The sequence below is a fragment of the Anolis carolinensis genome, chromosome 1, assembly GCF_035594765.1.
Source record: "Anolis carolinensis isolate JA03-04 chromosome 1, rAnoCar3.1.pri, whole genome shotgun sequence".
Taxonomy (NCBI): Eukaryota; Metazoa; Chordata; class Lepidosauria; order Squamata; family Dactyloidae; genus Anolis; species Anolis carolinensis.
In genome coordinates, this window is record NC_085841.1 from 18,405,292 (window position 1) to 18,427,294 (window position 22,003).

The following is a 22,003-nucleotide window of genomic DNA, read 5'->3' on the forward strand; positions in this document are numbered from 1 at the left end:
GTTCTGGGAGAGGCAGTGGGCAGGGCCATGCAGATTTCACACCAATGGAGAGAGTCAGAAATACTGAGATGTCTGTGGTGGAGGAAAAACAGAAAATCTAGGTGGAAATTGTTGCCGTATGAAAGCCTTCACTTGTGTGGTGGGCAGTATGGTATTTGTGGAGGACATTGGCAGGGCTCTTGGACATGTTTACTGCACTCTCTATAACCTGCAATGTCATTGGAGGGGGGGCTATTAGTGTCTCCTGAGTAGTGGAAGCTATAGCTTTTTGTGGAAGTGGGAGCTTGTCTGTGTAAGTGCACATCCCAGCCACACACATACTGGTACATATATATTTTCACTTTTATTATGTGTATAGATATAGTGCAGGAGAAGGCATTCTGGAATGTGGGAAATATCTTTTTCCTTTCACTACTTCTGAAAGTTCAGTGTGTAGCAGAAGACAGGAATGTCTTTAACCTCATATCATTACTCCTCAATTTCAACTTGCCGCCTGAAATTCAGCTTCTTCTTCTTCTACATCCCACACACTGCACCCATCTTGAAAATTAGCAAATCCTTGCTATCCACATTTTTAAAAATAATTTACATACTCCTCTTTACCTTAGAACCAAGCCCACCCCTGCAACCTTATCATTTTTCCCTTCAAATGTATAGACACTCAATCACCTAAATTGGGTTCCAGAGGAAACCAGTGGAACATGGAACAAATACTGGAATGTATTCATACACCCAAAGGAGAGAGTTTCAATTGAGAGTAGCATTCAAGGTATAAGATGTAACAAGAGAAAATTGTCATAGTGATTTTACATGTCCCAGAAATTCCGTCTCTTAAAAATCTTTTCAATTTTAGCTACATTTCCTTTTGAAAATAGCATATCAATAACCTTGGAAATCATTTAAATCTATAGCCAAGATAAAGATATAGCATACACTGAAAACATAAAACATAATCTAGTTTTCAAGAAGACATAATTGTACACTCGCCTCGAGTGACTGCTCTATCTGGAAAAGCAGCTCATCTAATATATCCAATATCATTAGCAAATGGGATGACTATGATCAAGTTGTCACTTAAGCAGATAAGCCAGATAACACAAAGCACACTGTTTTGCTTTTTTATGAACACATATTCACTGCCATTATTTTACCTGTTTGCCACCATGTGTCCACAACCATACATCTTCTATCTCCTACCACATCGTAGAACCACTGCCATGCTTCATTGTTTATTGGTTCTCCCACTAAAATACAAAACATTTTTTAAAAACTGTGATTTCTGAACAAAGAGCTCAAAAGACTAACTGCCAAAAGGAACCCTATAGCTATATTCTCTCCTGACATTTCACCCACATCAGGAGAGAATATTTCTGGAACATGGCCATACAGCCCGGAAAACATACAACAACCCTGTGATTTCGGCCATGAAAGCCTTTGACAGTAGGCATAATTAGTTCGTCTGTTCAGAGGGTTGGGAGCCATGTTTGGATCCTCTTGAACTATTTTGCCAGATTTAGGAGTAGGGTTCCATAGATTACTTTTGCAGTTGCGGAGGGTCTGGAGAAGGGTAGAGATAAACCTGTGATGAAGCTGAAAGAAAGAAAGAAAGAAAGAAAGAAAGAAAGAAAGAAAGAAAGAAAGAAAGAAAGAAAAAAAGAAAGAAAGAAAGAAAGAAAGAAAGAAAGAAAGAAAGAAAGAAAGAAAGAAAGAAAGAAAGAAAGAAAGAAAGAAAGACTACATGCAAGCCACACAATTACCACCCCTTGGCTTAGACGGAAGCTTAGGAATGTTTTCAAGTTATTCAAGTTTCTTCCCTCTAACCACCACCTAATCTTTAGAATGAATGCAGGCCTATGGAAATTCAGCATCCAGAAAAAATAAACCGAACTAGGGACTTCAAATGGAGATATAGATTAAGTTGCCCATCCTCACCTGATCCAAGGGTAGTTAAAGAAGACCTGTCATATTTCTTCACATATTCATCTCCATACTTCAGTAGCAAACGTAATGCAGTGGGAGCACAATAAAACTGATTTATTTTTAATCTTTGCACAGTTTCCCAATATCGACCTGCAAAAATCCAAAGTTATTTCAAGTTAGTGGTGTAAACGCCATAAAACACAACAAGCTCTGAATCTTTCTAGCTCAATGAGAACAAAAAAGTAGTAATAGCTAGATAGCTGGGGTGACCTCAAATGTATCCCCTTCTTCCCTACCTATACTAACCCTTTTATGATATAAACTGACACTATTATGGATGTTTTGCATTTCTTCCTGCCTGTCCCCTTTAACTTCCCCTCTAGCAATATGCAGGTAATTCATCTTAGCAGTCTAGGTAATTTTTGGTATCTTTATAAAAAGAGATGCACGACTTACTGTGCACTTAGTTTGCAGTTTGGGACAAAGCTCAGTAATAACGTCTAAACAGATATTTGGCATTTCATTTGTACTCCTTAAACAGTGGTAAAACAGTAGCTGAATAGCAGGTAACCATAGTCAATCCAGCCTCAAAAAAAAAACAAAACCCAAACCTCAGTTAAAACTTGGTCTTTTTATCAAACCCTGCAAACTTCCAGTTCTTTTGCACGACACAGTTATAGCACTAAGATTTCTTTTTAATTGCCATGACCATATCCTGTTGAATTCTAGGATTTGCAGTTTTAAATTAAGGGAAGGGTATTTAGAGTTTAGTCAGAAAGCTCTAGTGCACCACCAAACTACACAAGCCAGCATTCCATAGGATATTGCTGTGGCAGTTAGGATTATGCAATTATGCGGTGTGGAAGGGTCTGTTATGATTTCATCATTACCAGTTTTAAGTTTTTAAATTATTCAGTCATTTAAGATGGTCTCAAAATTGTTTTAATTGTTCTTGTTCTAAATTATACATTATTATACATTATTTAAACTGATTTTATTGCAAGCCAGACATACTGCTTATGTTATGGGATGGGATACAAAATACACAATCCTCTTTTAAATAAAGATACGTAATTGCTATATCCAGCACTTAGTTTTAATTTGTTTTTTTATATTATTTCCCCGAGAATGATTATGTTATCCTAAGGAATATCCTGACATAATATCAGAGTTAGGAAGAGGTTTTGTAGAACGTGACACACCCACATATACACACCACCCCCTTCCCGTTCCTTATCGGCAGGACTGACTCAGATCTCTGGGCTTCCAGAAAGAATTTGAAAACACAGCCTGAGATCATTTGCAAGCAAAAGTCCTCTACTAAAAAAACTGCAACTGTTCCCTACGCACAGTAGTATGTTTACATATAATAATAATAATAATAATAATAATAATAATAATAATAACAACAACAACAAACTTTATTTATATCCCGCATCTATCTCCCCGAAAGGACTCAGGGCAGTTTGCTAGTATTAGATTTGAAAGTCACCTGGATCAGGATAAACGGGAGTACTTTCAAACAGAACTGTGGTACATCCATTGCAGAGTGGTCCATACACCACATAGCTGTGTCCTGTGATCCAACCGATATCAGCTACACAACCAAAAATATCATCTTGCTTGACGTCAAATACATGCTGTAAAAGAACAGTACAGAGAGGTAATTTTACACAGTTCCTTTCTGAGGGATGTTATCACCATGAGATCACTAGGCTTCAGCAGTTACTTGTATGATGTGGTGAAGACAAGACCAAACCTCATACTTTCCCTTTCAAGGTCTCCAATTCATGGTTTCACATGAGGTATGAGGGAAAAAAATCCAATCAATAACTACAGAAGAATTAAAGGACTTCTGCTAGCTTTATTTTCTTAACAGAACACACTACTGTAATTTCAAGCGCCCATCTCTAAATTGCAGAAAATGCACAAAGATGTTAAAATTAATTGATGACTGCAATTTAAGCTTGTTTATAATATAATGTTAGTGAAACCAGCATTTCAAAATTCATTAGTTTCCCTACTGACAATTACAACGAACAGATATTTGTACATATAAAAAGTTATATGAAACTTAAATATATTTTAATAAAGCATTTTTCAAATATTAATAATACTGCCTTTCTTATATAAACATTTCTAACAATAGGGTGCATCTTAGAATCACAGGGGTATCTTATGTATTTTTGTTGGTGGTAGTGGTACTGAGATTGATTGTAGTGGCATCTTACAATCAATGGCATCTTACAATTGAAGAAAAATTGTATACCCCTTGAAGGTTTTCAGTTCAATTAGTCAATACGTAAACATATGCAGTAGTACTCAGCTGGCTTGGGCATCACAACAAGTGACAGCTTATTATAATGGTATGATCTACAGTGAGTTTTGAGTCTGCATATTCATACTTCCCACCTTTTCTCTAACACAATTACAAGGAGACTAGCTTTTGTTTTTTAATTAACCACAAATAAGCATTTTGGTCAAACCTGACTATCTTAACTATCACTGATATGGCACAAAAATGCATCCAACATTTTTTAGCTTATTTCAACCAAACCATGTTTTTTTAAAAAGTGTTATTAACAATTCTAACATAGCATCAAAAATAAAACTGCATGACAAACCAACATAAATCCCACACCTAACCACCAAACACATTATATTCTCTTCCACTTACACACATATCTACGTCCTATGTCCTTCCTAAATAACAAAAATGATGGATGAAATATTCATCCAACGGAGTTATCGTGAGCATGGAACTATTTTCAGGTTCTGGAGTTCACAGAATTTAAACTAGAACTATTAGAATTGGAGAATTTTTATAAGACATTATAATCAAAATGCCTCAACACATGTTCAAACATGTTATAAAGTTTCCCTACAGTTACTACTATGCTTAAAAACAAGAGATGTGCTTTCCCCAACTATGGTTGCTTAAATACCTTGTGCGTTAAAGCAGCATAAAGCAGGTATCCTGCCTGGGTGTGAACAATTCCTTTAGGTTTCCCTGTGCTTCCCGAAGTGTAAAGCATAAATAGCATATCTTCACTGTCCATGATTTCAGGGGGACAAACAGAAGCCGCCTTTGCCATTTCCTAAAAAACATACAAAGATGAAAAAAATCATAAAAGCTAAAGCAATGTTCTGGTTTCACAAAGTCTGTTTCTTCAATTACTCTCACGTTTCTGTGCGGAAACAGCTGCAAACCCAAATTTGCTATGTTACCCTCTGAAGCTCAATTCGGACAACAATCAGTCATGCAGTCTTGTGCATCAATCTCACATGCATCCTTCTTTAGTGTTTTCTGCAGTACAACACAATGACACCTTTAAGACATTATTCCAAACCCTGGGATGAACAAAACACAAAAATGATGTGACTGAGTTACAAGACATATATCTGGTTTTTCTGGAAATATCATAATATGTTTCTGTTGGGTTTCATCCCTGGACTGCACAAGTTTTTGTGTCATTAAATTTCCAGTCCTCAATGAGTAGCTAGACTAGAGACATACTGCATGTTTCCCAAAAGGGCTTTGTCTTTCCGGCTAGCCACTGTCTCCTCCCCCTTTGATGACGTAGTAATGGAATTTCTGTGAGGGAACTTCCTCTTAAGTTTAAACTGCTCTGGATTGACCATGCGGTCTCCACCAAATAAAATAAAGACTACTGCTTTTCCTTTCTCCTTGTGAGGATGCACATTTTGTCTCTCTCTACGCAAAATGTAGCTGCATTGATATTTTTACCTTTTACCTTCTTTAGAAGATGAGATTTAGTAGCTAGTTAGCTCCAAAACCTTTTCTATCAAGAATGTATTTCTTTTACTTCAATAAATATTTTTGAACCAAACTTCTGACTCTGCAACCCTGAGCCATCCTAAGGAATAGAAGCCTATCCCTTCTCACCACACATAAGTTTCTGCTGGTTATGGAGTTTACTCCTGGTCCTCTGCTACATTTTGACGGAATTGCCCCCAACTGAGGGTTATTTTTTAGCTTAATAGCTCAAATTCCCCAACAGTTTCAGCCTGTAAAACACTTAATAATGAAATACAGTCAAATGCTAACTATAGCAAAGTCTATTAAAATATCTCATCAAAGGAACTAGAAGTTTCTGCTTGGCAAGGGTGACTTGTAACTCAAATGGGAGGGGGGAAGTCTTCCAATCTGGTCATGAGTCATCACAAGATGCTTGGCGTTATCTTATGAAATAGCAGAAAGGGAAGTTTAATCTTAAAACCCTGCAATTACTGTTACAGAAAGTACATGGCTGATATAAAAAAACATCTGCTGCCAATGTCTGGCAAATCATAACTTTCCTTTCAGAGGAATACAATTATCTGACAACAATATTGCTTTTGGTTCTGTGATATGCTGTTTGCACTACCCCTCACCCAGTTCTTTTATAGTTAACTAGCTGTGCCCGGCCACGCGTTGCTGTGGCGAAGTATGGTGGTATGGGAAATAAAGTATTGAGGAATTGGTGGTAGTTAAGGTCAAGGGTAAAGGTTTTCCCCAGACATTAAGTCCAGTCGTGTCTGACTCTGGAGGTTGGTGCTCATCTCCATTTCTAAGCCGAAGAGCCGGCGTTGTCCGTAGACTCCTCCAAGGTCATGTGGAATGACTACATGGAGCGGCGTTACCTTCCCGCCGGAGCAGTACCTATTGATGCACTCACATTTGCATGTTTTCGAACTTCTGGGTTGGCAGAAGCTGGGGCTAACAGTGGGGGCTCTCTCCGCTCCCCCAATTCAAACCTGTGGCCTTTCGGTCCAGAAGTTCAGCAGCTCAGCGCTTTAACACACTGCGCCATCAGGGGATATTATTTCCTAAAGGTTGTGAATATACAATATTTCTGATTGGTTTTTTTTGTTTGTTGGAGGCAAGTATGAATGCTGCAATTAGGCAAAATGATTAGGATGTAATGGCCTTGCAGCTTTAAAGCCTGGCTGTTTCCTCCCTGAGTGAATTTTTTGTTGGGAGGTGTTAGCTGGCCCTGATTGTTTCCTGTCTGGAATTCCCTTGTTTTCAGAGTGGTGTTGTTTGCGATATTTTATGTGCTTCTACTGTCTGTGGCCCTGAGAAAACAGAGGATTTTCCAGACTTTGATGATGAGAATACTTTGTTGGGAGGTGTTAGCTGGCCCTGATTGTTTCCTGTGTGGAATTCCCCTGTTTATTTACTGTCCTGGTTTTAGAGATTATATTGTTCTGCATTATTCTATCCCAGTAATTATTTCATATTAAAGAAGAATCTCACTTATCCAACATTCGCTTATACAATGTTCTGGATTATCCAACGCAGTCTGCCTTTTCATAATCAATGTTTTTGTAGTCAGTGTTTTAAATTCATTGTGATATTTTTGTGGTAAATTTGTAAATACAGTACAGTAGAGTCTCACTTATCCAACATAAACGGGCCGGCAGAACGTTGGATAAGCGAATATGTTGGATAATGAGGAATTAAGGATAACCCTATTAAACATCAAATTAAGTTATGATTTTACAAATTAAGCACCAAAACATCATGTTAGACAACAAATTTGTCAGAAAAAGTAGTTCAATACGCAGTAATGCTATGTAGTAATTACTGTATTTATGAATTTAGCACCAAAATATCACGATATATTGAAAGCATTGACTACAAAAATGCGTTGGATAATCCAGAATGTTGGATAAGTGAGACTCTACTGTAAATACTACATAGCATTACTGCGCATGGAACTGCTTTTTCTGTCAAATTTGTTGTATAATATGATGTTTTGGTGCTTAATTTGTATAACGATTACCTAATTTGATGTTTAATTGGCTTTTCCTGAATCCCTTCTTAGTATCCAACATATTCACTTATCCTGCCGGCCTGTTTATGTTGGATAAGTGAGACTCTACTGTATATTGATAATTTTATATTATCTGCTTAGAACTGGATTATATGAGGCCCCTTCTTCACAGCTGTATAAAATGCACACTGAAGTGGATTATATGGTAGTGTGGAGTCAAGATAATCCAGTGCAAAGCAGATAATCTAAGATTATAAATGGGTTATATAGCTGTGTGGAAGGGCCTTGAGTCTACACTGCCATATAATCCAGTGCAAATTAGATAATCTGTGGAAGAAGTCTAAGTGAGGCCTAAATCTCCCTGTCCTCTAACTGAAACCTGGCTGTCCCCTGGACTGAGTTGGTTGCTAGGCAACCAAGTGGGCAGAGATTAGCCCTCTAAACTGGCAGCAATTGGATAAAAAAAATTATTGCTCTCCCTCTAATTAGGACTTTGTTTTTCTTTTCTTTTTGTTGTATCAACCTTGAGGCATGGATGATGGGTTGTGTTGTCAAATTTTGAGGTTGGGGGGCCTGTACTTTTGTTGTTTTGTGAATTGCCGTGATGCCATCACTCTTTTATATATATAGATTAGATCCTTTTTAGTACTCCTGTTCACTGGACTCCTTAAACTTCGCCTGATGGAGTTTCAATGTACTCGGTTTTATATATTTTATTTTTAATGTGTTTATCAGGGTTTTTGTATTTTATGATGTTTTTATTTTATTTTTTTCATTTTTAGTCTTTATTTTATTTGTTGTTATTTTGCTTATTAAGTTAGTTAGATTGTTTATATTGTCTAATGTGCTTTGTCTTGATGTAAACTGTTGCCATATGTTGGAAACCGCCCTGAGTCCTTTTGGAGAAATACGGCAGTATACTGTCACGACCCAGGCTACAGAGCACCGATAACCACACGCAGAGGCCAGATTCTATCTAATATCTTTATTAAGGAAATATATAAAGTTAATAAAAGCAAATGTAAAAGTTAGTCCAGAAGCAGACCTTTCAGGAAAGGTCAAAATTAGTCCAAAGAAACAATGTCCAATATGAAATATTAAGGTCCAAAGTTGTAATCCAATAACCGAAACACTCACTTTGCCAGGCAAAGTGAGGGGAGATGACAAGGTCCTTTAGTCCATGAACTTGAGCAAGGCTAGGAATTAACTTGATACTTGAAAACAAGGCTTGAATCGTGGCACAAGGTAACAAGGAACAAGAACAAGATCCGTGGAATTACTTGGTAAAATCCGTGAAACAAGGCAAGGCTTAGTCCTGAAAGACGAGGCAAGGTCCGTAGGTAAACAAGGCTGGGAAACAGGAGCGAAGGCTTGAAAACAAGAACAAGGCTTGAACAGGAACGAGGCTTGGATCGGAGCGCGCTGTCCAGACACAACTCGCTCCGGAGGCTGACGAATTGACTCCGCAAAGTTACTCCGCGGGTAAAACACCTATATAGAGTCTAACTTTCCCGCCGAGAGCAGTTCTCTGGGAACCAGAAATGAAAGCTAATCTCTGAGACCAGATGTTTGACTCCTTAAAGATTCTCATGGAAAGCAGGCTTAATTGGCTAAATTCTTAGCAATTATTCTAGCACTCCTGCGCGAGGCCGCTTCCAAACCTCTCTGTTGTTTACAAAACTCATGGCGAGAAAACACAGGAGATGTAGCCTCAGTGTTTGTTTGACATACTTCTGGAACATAACCCTCTTGCAGGTGCAAGGTTCCCAGATCTGGCTGGGAAGAATCTGTCTGGGAAGAATCCAGTTCTGACTGGGAAGGTAAAAAACCCAAGTTTTCTTCTTCATCAGGCATCACAATGTCATGAGCAGGACTACAAGGCCCATGGGTCATCACACTATCCCCCTCCTCAAGCCCCCTCCCAAACTGGGACTCTCTCCCCGAGGCGCGAGGTCGTGGCTTGGCGGGATAGGTCTGATGAAAGCGACGGGTTAGATCAGGAGCATGGACTGTGGAGGCGTCTTCCCAAGAGCGTTCCTCAGGGCCAAAACCCACCCAGTCAATGAGATATTGCAGGCGGCGGCGGTGAAAGCGAGAATCCAAAATGTCCTGAACCTCGAACTCGTCCTCCCCATCCACCAAAATAGGGACGGGGGCCGGCCGGTCTACATCTGGCCGCACACCATCCGCCGGAAGGAGCAGGGAGCGGTGAAACACTGGGTGAATGCGCATTGAACGCGGAAGTTGGAGTTTGAAAGTCACGGGGTTTAATTGCGCCACCACTGGATAGGGACCAATGAAACGGGCATCTAACTTCCGGCAAGGGCGATGGGAGGGCAAAAAGCGAGTGGACAGAAAAACCCGATCTCCTACCTTGATTTCGGGGCCCGGCTGGCGATGTTTGTCCGCGTGACGTTTATAGTCCTCCTTGGCTTGTTCCAGTTGCTGGAGCAAAAGTTGTTGCACCGCTGTGAGTTCCTGCAGCCAATCTTCTGCTGCGGGAACTTCTGAAGTTTCAATGACGGGGGGAAAGAAACGTGGATGGAAGCCGTAGTTTGCAAAGAACGGCGTTTCTTTTGTAGAAGCCTGGACTCCATTGTTGTAGGCAAACTCCGACAGTGGTAACAGAGAAGCCCAATTGTCCTGTTGGTAGTTTACATAACAGCGAAGGTACTGTTCCAAAGTGGCATTGGTGCGCTCCGTTTGCCCATCCGTTTGGGGATGATGAGCTGAAGATAAACGAGAGTCTATGCCCAATAGTTTTTGTAGTGCCTTCCAGAAACGAGAGGTGAATTGGGATCCACGGTCTGTGACCAAACTCTTGGGCAATCCATGTAGTCTGAAAACATGTTGGAGGAATAAATCTGCAGTCTCTTGGGCCGTGGGAAGGCCTTCACAGGGAATGAAATGGGCTAACTTGGTGAAAAGGTCCACCACCACTAGGATCGTGGTGAATCCACAGGAAGGTGGTAAGTCAGTGATAAAATCCGCAGAAATTATTTCCCATGGGCGAGATGGGGTAGGAAGGGGGTGTAGAAGCCCTGAGGGCTTCTCCCTTCTTATCTTGGAGCGCTGGCATACTGGGCAGGTGTTGACATATTTTTCCACATCTTTGCGGATTTTGGGCCACCAGAAATCTCTTAGGATCAAATGCATGGTTTTAAATAGTCCGAAATGCCCTGCTGGTTTGCAGTCATGACACAGACGAAGTGCTTTTTCCCTGCCCGGTCCGGGTGGGATATAAACATGATTTCTATAGCAAAGCAGTCCATCTTTAAGCGAAAAGGGAAAATGCAGACCTTGGCGAAGTTGGTCCTGCGCCCAGGCATCTGCTTGCTGACTAGCCCTGATTTCTTGAGCACAGATGGGTCCTGGAGTAGAGGGAGTTGAATCAATGGGAGTGGATTTGGTGTTCCCCACTGTGAGCGTGGCAAAGTTCTCGGGTTGTAGTAGTTGGGATTCAAAGGTCTCCTTGCGTCCTGCAGCGTATTCCGGTTTACGTGACAGGGCGTCTGCTTGCTTGGTTTGGGCTGGGGTCACATAATGAATCTGGAAGTTGAAACGTTCAAAGAATAAAGCCCAACGTTGCTGCCTCTGATTTAGCTTGCGGGCAGTTCTTAGATGTTCTAGATTCCGATGATCAGTGTGGACTTCAATGGGAAATTTGGCCCCTTCTAGCCAATGTCTCCAAGTTTCAAAAGCTGCCTTTATGGCTAATAGTTCTTTTTCCCAAATGGTATAGTTCCTCTCTGGTGCGGTTAGTTGACGAGAATAATAGGCACAAGGATGAAGGTGATCTCCCACCGGTTGTAGGAGCACAGCCCCAATTGCCACATCAGAGGCGTCCGCTTGCACCACAAAAAGGGTTTCAGGATCTGGATGCTGAAGGATTGGCTGGGATGTGAATAATTTCTTTAGTTGCTGGAACCCTTTCTCTGCTTGATCAGTCCAGCGGAAGGGCTGTTTCCCACGGATGCAGCTGGTGATTGGGTCAGACCAGCGGGCAAAATCTGGAATGAACTTGCGGTAATAGTTCGCGAACCCCAAGAATCGCTGCACCTCTTTCTTGTTGGTTGGCGCCCGCCATTCCAATACTGCTGAAACTTTTGCCGGGTCCATGGAGAGCCCTAGAGGCGAGATGCGGTACCCCAGGAAATCTACCTCTTGTAGATCAAAAGCGCATTTTTCCAGCTTGGCATAAAGTCCATGATCCCGCAATCGTTGTAACACCATTTTAACGTGGTTCTCATGTTCTGATTGTGATCTAGAAAACACCAAAAAATCGTCCAGGTAGATGATCAAGAACCGATCTAGATAGTCCTGAAAAATGTCATTGACAAAATGCTGGAACGTTGCGGGAGCTCCGCATAAACCATAATTCATAACTCGGGACTCGAATAATCCGAATTTAGTCTGGAAGGCGGTCTTCCACTCGTCCCCTTCTCTGATGCGAACTAGATTATAAGCCCCCCGTAGGTCCAGCTTGGTGTAGACCTTGGCTCCTCGAAGTCGGTCTAGTAGATCCGAGATTAAGGGCAGGGGATAGCTGTTCCGCTTAGTGATATTGTTCAATGCTCTGTAGTCCACCACCAAGCGTAATTCCCCTGACTTCTTCTTCACAAACATCACTGGGGAGGCGGCTGGGGATTGAGAGGGTCTGATGAATCCCTTGCGAAGGTTTGTCTCTATGAATTCCCTGAGAGCTTCTTGCTCTGGTTCAGTCAGGGAGTAGAGATGCCCTCGCGGGATCGGGGCCCCCTCCACCAAGTCAATGGCACAGTCATAAGGTCTATGTGGGGGTAATTTTTCGGCTTCTTTTTCATTGAATACATCCCAATACTCGGAGTACTTCTTTGGCAAGGTGATAATGGGCTCGGTGTCTGTGGCATGGCAGACCTTGGCTACGAGGCAACGGTTTTGGCAGTACTTTGAAGCAAACTGCAGTTCTCTGTTGGACCAGGAGATGCTTGGGTCGTGAAGTGTCAGCCATGGAATCCCCAAAATCACAGGGAAATGGGGAACCTCAGTAACAAAGAAGGAAATCTCTTCCATATGTTCTCTTATCCACATCCTGGTGGGTTCCGACCACTGGTTTACGGGGCCCGTCTTGAGAGGGCGGCCATCGATGGCTTGCACCACACGGGCATTCTTGAAGTCATGATATTGTAATCCCAGAGAGTCGGCATACTCTCTATCAATGAAATTGTTGGTAGCTCCCGAGTCTATCATGGCGTGGATCATGACGGGTCCCTTTTTTGCTGACCATAAGGTGACCACTAGAAGGAACAGGACCCCGGTTGGCGGCTCTTGAATGGGTTTCTTGACCGGGTTGGCGAGCCTCTCTACGCCCGGTCGTTGGCTTCCCCCGCCGGCTGTGTGCCAGCCGCCTCAGACGCCTTCGTCTCCGTGGAGGACGCCGCCGCAAGACGGGCGGCGGGCTTCCCTTTGGCTGGGCACTCTCTGGCGAAGTGGCCCCCATTCCCGCAATACCAACAGAGATTTAGGCGTTGGCGGCGGGCCTTCTCGGCGGCATCTAATCTGGGACGCACATTGCCCAACTGCATCGGCACCTCCTCGCTCCCTCTGGGGTATGGGGATGGTGGTGGGGGTCTCCACACTGGACGCGGCTGAACGCTGGCGGGAGCGGGGGGTTTTGCCCCAGCTCTACCGCTCTGGCCTCGTACCCACTGTTTCCTGTTGGCAATCATGACTTCAGCCCGTAAACATTGATCGATGAGTGCTTCAAGCGTTTGGGGAGGATCCACCTTGGAGATTTCCTCCAGCATTTCAATGTTGAGACCCTCCCGAAATTGTCCTCTGAGGGCAACATCGTTCCAGCCGGTGTTGTGGGCCAGCACCCGGAACTCGGCTATGTACTGAGACATGGGTCTGTCTCCTTGGAAGAGGCGGCGGAGTTTGTGACCGGCTGCCTCCAAATTGTCCTCGATTCCCCAAGTCTCCTTAAGGTGGTCCAAAAAGCGTTGCGCTGATCTTAGGTGTGGAGAGGCTTGGTCGAACAGTGCCGTCGCCCAGTTGGCCGCTGGCCCGTCTAGAAGACTGTAAACCCACGCCACCTTGATGTCTTCTTGGGGAAACTCGGCAGCACGGGCCTCTAGATAAGCTTGGCATTGGCGACGGAAAACATGAACCTTAGAAGCTTCTCCAGTAAACTTGGTTGGCAACGCCATGGCCGGAAGACGGATTCCGCGTTCCTTCAAACCCTTTATTTCCCCATCCTGTGCATTGAGCTTATCACGGATTCGGTCCACCTCATCCTTGTCGATGGTGTAGGTAATCGGCTGGCCGCCCGGTCCAGGTCCGGCTCCGGTAGACATTCTGGCCGAGGTTAATTGGTGCTTAGGGTGGCGGAGTCAAACTGTCACGACCCAGGCTACAGAGCACCGATAACCACACGCAGAGGCCAGATTCTATCTAATATCTTTATTAAGGAAATATATAAAGTTAATAAAAGCAAATGTAAAAGTTAGTCCAGAAGCAGACCTTTCAGGAAAGGTCAAAATTAGTCCAAAGAAACAATGTCCAATATGAAATATTAAGGTCCAAAGTTGTAATCCAATAACCGAAACACTCACTTTGCCAGGCAAAGTGAGGGGAGATGACAAGGTCCTTTAGTCCATGAACTTGAGCAAGGCTAGGAATTAACTTGATACTTGAAAACAAGGCTTGAATCGTGGCACAAGGTAACAAGGAACAAGAACAAGATCCGTGGAATTACTTGGTAAAATCCGTGAAACAAGGCAAGGCTTAGTCCTGAAAGACGAGGCAAGGTCCGTAGGTAAACAAGGCTGGGAAACAGGAGCGAAGGCTTGAAAACAAGAACAAGGCTTGAACAGGAACGAGGCTTGGATCGGAGCGCGCTGTCCAGACACAACTCGCTCCGGAGGCTGACGAATTGACTCCGCAAAGTTACTCCGCGGGTAAAACACCTATATAGAGTCTAACTTTCCCGCCGAGAGCAGTTCTCTGGGAACCAGAAATGAAAGCTAATCTCTGAGACCAGATGTTTGACTCCTTAAAGATTCTCATGGAAAGCAGGCTTAATTGGCTAAATTCTTAGCAATTATTCTAGCACTCCTGCGCGAGGCCGCTTCCAAACCTCTCTGTTGTTTACAAAACTCATGGCGAGAAAACACAGGAGATGTAGCCTCAGTGTTTGTTTGACATACTTCTGGAACATAACCCTCTTGCAGGTGCAAGGTTCCCAGATCTGGCTGGGAAGAATCTGTCTGGGAAGAATCCAGTTCTGACTGGGAAGGTAAAAAACCCAAGTTTTCTTCTTCATCAGGCATCACAATGTCATGAGCAGGACTACAAGGCCCATGGGTCATCACATATACAAATGAAGTTTATTATTACTATTATTATTTCTCTTCATAGCCACTACTGAAGAGTTCTTATGTGAGTACACAATACAAAAGATATTTGTAGGAAGAAGCTCAGTGCATATTACCAAAAATAGTATGGACCAGCTCAAATGTCACAATAAATCACAAAAAGAAGATACAAAGGGAATTCCAGAAGAAAATGGTAGCAGTTTCCTTCCACTTCCCTTCAGACAACAAATTCAGGCCTACAAATGCATTTCATGCCATTTTAATTAATTTCTTCATTCAAATTCCAACACTTCACATAAGATTGCCCAGGAAAGCCTGCCTGGTACTGTTTGCATTATCATTTTGATGCAACGTGTTATGTATAGTCAATATTTGTTAAAATGTACGTATAAATAGGCAATATGCATAATGACCTGCCTGTCATCTTGTGCTCCCTTCTACCTTGAGCCTCTGTTCACATTAAAAATGTTAAGAGTGCATTCAGAGGTTAGAGATCTTGATTTAAGGAGCAAATATGCCAATGACTTGGAGAAAGAAACTAAACTTTATTGTAGGAATTCAATTCTAAAACAGATTAGTTATTCAGGGTGCTAATCTAAGTCAGCTACATCTTGGAAGGTCAAGAGAGGACTCAAAGGAAAAGGAGGTGGAAAAACATCCTTAAGAGCAGACATCCTCAAAGTGTGGACCTCCAACTGTTTGGGCCTCTAACTCACAGAAACCTTAGCCAGTTTGTTCAATGGTCAGGAATTCTGGGATTTGGAGGCCCAAAATGTTAGAAATAATAACCTCCCACTTTCACTATTTACTTGTTAATGTATGTATTTTCTAGTCCCCGGTGGCGCAGCGGATTAAACCGCTGAGCTGCTGAACTTGCTGACCAAAAGTTCGGTGGTTTGAATCCGGGAAGCGGAGTGAGTTCCAACTATTAGCCCCAGCTTCTGCCAACCTAGCAGTTAGAAAACATGCAAATGTGAGTAGATCAATAGGTACCGCTTCTGCAGGAAAGTAACGGCGCTCCATTCAGTCATGCTGGCCACGTTACTTAGGAGATGTCTATGGACAATGTTGGCTCTTTGGCTTAGAAATGGAGATGAACACCAACCCCCAGAGTCGTATACGATTGGACTTAATGTCAGGGGAAACCTTTAACTATACTTTATATATTTGCTAACCTGTATTCTATGTGTATACTGATTTGCCAGTTTAACTGCACCTCTTTGTTGTGGGAGGGGTTATAGACATGTGATTGTACTGAGCATATTCAGACTCAGAACTCCATTTTATAGTCAGTCTGTCCTACACCTGAGTGGAGGTGGATGTCTGTTTGTATCACACCTCAGTGGAGGTAGATGTATGTTGCTGTTTGGACTTCAGTAGAGAAGTATGAGTTACGGACCTCAGTGAATGCAACTATACTTAAAGACTAGACTATTGATTAAGAATGATATCCTGTGTACTCAACACACAGAGAACTACATCATATCTATAACTGAACTTTAATATCCATATGAAAATTCCATACATTAAATTATCCAATTATACAATGTTTGTGAGTAAACAAGATTTCTTTTCCAAAAAAGACTTTGTTTTTATCTCTGAGTGCATATTTTAAACTAAGAGGTTTCAGGGGATGGTATATCTTTTGGCAATTACAATTACAACTGCAACTTCAACTTCAAAGAAACAATCATCCTCTACTAACCAAATATATTTTGTAGTGCTATGTCTTTGTCAGTTCAAAGACATGGTTCTTCAGTTTAACAGCTGAGTTACCTGTGTGTCATGAATGCTTATGAATATTACTATGTTCATGGAAATTTACCATTTGCAAATGGATGTGACATCATTTTTCCTTTTCATTAAGGTTATGATTGCCATTTATTTCCAAAGGGATATGTGCCCAGAGACTGGGTGCAGATATTTCCAATAAAACAGCTGGAAGGGTGCAGTTTAAGGATGCCTGTCTAAGAATATCAGTTTACATCACAGAGGGGTCAAGATAGGTAGATACAGAAGGACACTCATTCAAACTATCCTATTACTACTATCCACTGTGAGTCACTCTTCACTCTTCGGTGCTAAGCTCTATTATATTTCAAACCAAAAATAGTTCTGGAATCCCACAGTATTAGTAAAAAAGCAAGATTCCAGAAGCCTCCTTTCTAAACTGATCCCATTCCAACTTTCAGTTTAGCCTTTGCCATAATTATATGTTCATTCATGTGTTCTATATAAAGCCATTCACTGAAATAAGATAATAAATTTCCTATGGGAATACCTGATTAAAATAAGTACATCAAACATCATGAACATACTTCTTCGAGGAGAATATCTTGATTTCTCATGTGGATCTTGTTGGCAGTTCTTTGAGCCACAAAGACACACTTGATGCTTGGACATTTTTGTACAGCTTCATCCACAGTCTTCTTCAGTTCTATGATCCGTCCTCCCCTCAGGCCCTGGTTACAAGTGATGACTGCTTTGCATTCAGCTAACAAGAGAAACAATTATGGGGTTACCAGCTATATACACTAGTATGAGTCACAATGTAAACAGCACTTAATATTGTAAGTTGATAAAGCCAGCTACAGTAGAGTTTCATTTATCCAACATAAATGGGCCAGCAGAATGTTGGATAAGCGAAAATGTTGGATAATAAGGAGGAATTAAGGAAAAGCCTATTATATGTCAAATTACATTATGATTTTACAAATTAAGCAGCAAAACATGTTTTACAACAAGTCTGCCACTTGTTTGGAAGTGTGGCTGCACTTTTGTTGTTAGGCGTGTTGGCCCGCTGCGTTTTGCTGCTGTGGATCCAGGCGGGAGGCAGACTGCGTTAGATAATACAGAATGTTGGATAAGCAAAGGTTGGATAAGTGAGAGACTACTATACCTAGAAGAGCTGTGTTTATCAGTTGCAGCATAAGGAATCTTATAGTAAAACTAGAAATGTACACCTAGACCCCAAAGGCCTTATACATGATTGATCACATTTGTCAGTCTTTACAATACTACTATTCATTTTTTGGTTTTCCTCATACAGTTTAGAGTATGTTAGGACCACAATTAATGTGTCAGTTTTTACAGTGGCACAACTTCTTCCTTGTTTTTCCCATACAATTTATATCATACGAGGGGTCTCCAAAAACTTTGTGAACTTTTACATTTTTGTTGGAAACAGTGAGGGAGGCAGTAGTAGTAATCAGTGGTGTTTGAGATTTTCAAGTGACTAGTCCCTCTGGCAAGCCGGCTGAGCTTGCAGTTTAGTATGCTAAGGTAAGTTTAGTATAACTATGAAATGTATGCATTGCACCGAAGAGAAACAGTGTTCTATCATACACTTTTTGTGGCAAGAAGATGTGCTGGGAGCATAAATTCATATCTGCATGTGCTCTTAGCTCGTATGAGGACAAAATTCTCTCTCGTAGAGTTAACCACAAGTAGATTGAAATTTCAAAAACAGCCATACTAGTGTGAAGGATGTAGAGTGCTCCAGACATCCAGCCATGGCCCCGAGGAATGAAGAAAGAACCCTGGAACTCAATTGCGCCAGTGCATCAGTAGCTATGTTGGGATGCAGATGGGCAAAAATGCATCACAAAGGAAGGTGATTATATAGAAAACTAATGTAATGTAATAAGTTTTTAAAAGTGCGGAAACCTTTTGAAGAACCCTCGTAGTACTAGGCTTTGCCTCTGACCTAGTTATGCAGATAGGTGAAGTAGAAACACAATGACTTGAGACTTAGTCCACATTTATAAGTACTACAGAGTTTTACTGAAGAGTTGTTTGCAAACCCTTGCAACAACTGCTACATAAATAAAAATATAAATATATGCTGTTTTGTCAATACAAATCCCTGCAAAAAGCTGTGTTATAGGAAGCCATGATCTTAATAGAACACAAATGACTGTACTTCTTCACATAACTCGTTCCTCATTACTGCTCACAAAATCATAATCAGGAGGCCCATGTAATATCAATGATAAAACAAATTAAAACTGATCCACAAATATTGCTTTGCAAACCTCTAGATGGCCTGAAGAAAGGGAAAAAACTTAAAAACCCCACATTTATTAATACATTATTATTACATTTATCAAAAACAGAATTACAGTGTGTTACTTTATCCCTTATCTGGATTTCAGCAACTTGAAATCTTCCAGACTTTGAAATAGTCCACATGGGTGACTGAGATGGTGATATCTTTGTTTTTCCGATAATTCAAAAAAAAAAAAACACTGTGGAGAATATTGTCTTCAGACTATGTGGATAAGGTGTAAGAAATAATCATAATAATCATAATAATAGCTTTATTTATATCCCGCCACCATCTCCCAAAAGGGACTTGGGGCAGCTTACAAGCATGTAGTAATGCAATAAAATATACAATAGAGTAAAAACAGCATAAATCACATAATAACAAAATGCAGTGAACACATAAAGAGTTATACACAATACCAATATCAATATTATAACATAAAACAAAATTATTTTAACAGCATAAAAGTACCCAAAATGCTCAATAAAATGCAGCTTAGCTGCGGATAAAATGGTCATATCAATTTGAGACACATTAAGTGCCTGAGTCAAATAAGCGCTTGGTCTCAGGTATGACTAATGTTAACCCAGTTGGAAGGCCTGCTTAAAAAGCCACGTTTTTTTTAAAAAAAAAAACCAATGGAGTATGGGGGCTAGCCTAATTTCTCTGGGGAGGGCATGTATATGAAACATAAATGAATTGCATGTTTAGACTTTGTCCCATTGCCAAGATATTTAATCATGTAGTATCCCCCCCACACCACCACCACCACCCCTTTCCTAACCTTTGAAAATTACTCACAGTCATTGATCCGCCCTGCTAAAGATTCTGCACTGAAGCCAGCAAAGACAACTGTATGGACAGCACCAATTCTGGCACATGCCAACATTGCAGCCACTGCCAGTGGAGACATTGGCATATAGATAGCGACTCGATCTCCTTTTGTGATTCCATTTTTCTTTAAAGTGTTTGCGAGGCGGCAGGTCATGTCCAGAAGTTCCCTGAAAATGAGGAAAAGGACTCTACATCATTTTAAACATATAAAATATATATGTTTCTTTTTTAGAAGCCTTATAGAAGTGGTTCTCAACCTTCCTAATGCCGCGACCCCTGAATACAGTTCCTCATGTTGTGGTGACCCCCACCATAAAACTATTTTCATTGCTACTTCATAACTGTAATTTTGCTACTGATATGAATTGTAATGTACTAAATATCTGCAGGATGTATTTTCATTCACTGGACCAAATTTGGAACAAATACCCGATACCCCCAAATTTGAATACTGGTGGGGACTGATTTTGTTATTTGGGAGTTGTAGTTGCTGGGATTTATAGTACACATACAATCAAAGAGCATTCTGAACTCCACCAACGATAGAATTGAACCAAACTTGGCAACCAAACTCCCATGACCAACAGAAAATACTGGAAAGATTTGGTGGATATTGACCTTGAGTTTTGGAGTTGTAGTTCACCTACATCCAGAGAACACTGGGGACAACGATGGATCTGGACCAAACTTGGCACGAATACTCAATATGCCCAAATTTGAACACTGCTGGAGTTTAGGGAGAGTAGACCTTGAAGAGAAGGACAGGTGGAGAGATCTTCAGCCGGGCTGTGGCGCAGGCTGGATAGCAGCCAGCTGCAACAAATCACTCTGACCAAGAGGTCATGAGTTCGAGGCCAGCTCGTTCCTGCATCTGTCTCTGTCTCTGTTCTATGTTAAGGCATTGAATGTTTGCCTTTATGTGTGCAATGTGATCCGCCCTGAGTCCCCTTTGGGGTGAGAAGGGCGGAATATAAATACTGTAAATAAATAAATAAATCTCTGCCAAAGGGGTTCCTAAGACCATCAGAAATATGTGTTTTCTGATGGTCTTTGACAACCCCTCTGACACCCCCCTCGCAACTCCCCCAGGGGTCCTGATCCCCAGGTTGAGAAACGTTGTCTTATAGCCTTTACCAGTGCTTAATGTATAAAAAACTCCAGGATAATATTTCAAAAGAACGCAGTAGAAATTGATGTAAAGCAATTTCTGAAACATTGCTGAGTCTAAATGTGGCGTGTTGGGGATTGTGGATGATAAGATGGAAACTCTTACGTGTGCCCGTGACCCAGAGACACCCTGCAGAATGATGCACCACACAACTTTGCAGAACAAAGTAACACAGGAACTTTTACTAAATCCAAGAGATCAACAGAACAATGGTATTGACAATAGTCCCTCTGATTGCTTACAGAAATCAGTAGCAAACAAGGCCCTAGAAATAGTCAGGCCTCTCTCTTTCCAGCCAATACTCAGAAGACTCTCTCACACACACATATACACAGAAACCTGTTCAAACTGGTTCTCCAGCAGCAGGATAGCAACAGTTACAAATGAATTCCTCTGGTCCTTGCAAACTCAGTTAATTGGCTTCCTGCATTTGATTTTCCAGTTAACACAGTTAGTATCTTTGCGAACCCTGACATGGTGCATGATCAGTAGGAGGGGGAATAGGAAGGACACAAGGGTGGAGGGAGTGAGGGAAACTTGGGATGTTTCATGTAAGTTGCAATACAAAGTCATGAATGTGAAGGTACAATCAAAACAAAAAGAACTAGAAAGTTTCAATGCTTCTATGGTCTTTATTCCTACCCAGACAAACTTGGATTTAAAAAAAAATCTATAAGGAACACTCCATAGATATATTGTGTTGTTGCTGTTGTATTTGCCTACATCAATACAATAATAAAAAACTTTATTTATAAAACTTTATTTATACCCCGCCACCATCTCCCCAACGGGGACTCGGGGCGGCTTACATGGGGCCATGCCCAGACACCATACAATATAACAAAATAAAACAACATATCATAACACAATATAACAGTGCAAAAATAATCATATACAT

At 41.3% G+C, this 22,003-nt stretch overlaps 1 protein-coding gene across 1 annotated transcript in view; it reads right to left on the reverse strand.

Annotated features, from left to right (window-relative positions):
• Positions 1–22,003, reverse strand: part of acss1 (acyl-CoA synthetase short chain family member 1) — a 64,120-nt gene that overhangs the window by 15,963 nt on the left and 26,154 nt on the right. Inside the window, exons 3-8 of the mRNA XM_003216121.4 lie at positions 19,905–20,104; positions 17,374–17,549; positions 4,866–5,018; positions 3,413–3,560; positions 1,933–2,070; positions 1,152–1,244 (exon numbers count right to left, since the gene is read on the reverse strand). Coding sequence (XP_003216169.2) covers positions 1,152–1,244; positions 1,933–2,070; positions 3,413–3,560; positions 4,866–5,018; positions 17,374–17,549; positions 19,905–20,104 — 908 coding nt within the window. The remainder of the gene's footprint in view (positions 1–1,151; positions 1,245–1,932; positions 2,071–3,412; positions 3,561–4,865; positions 5,019–17,373; positions 17,550–19,904; positions 20,105–22,003) is intronic.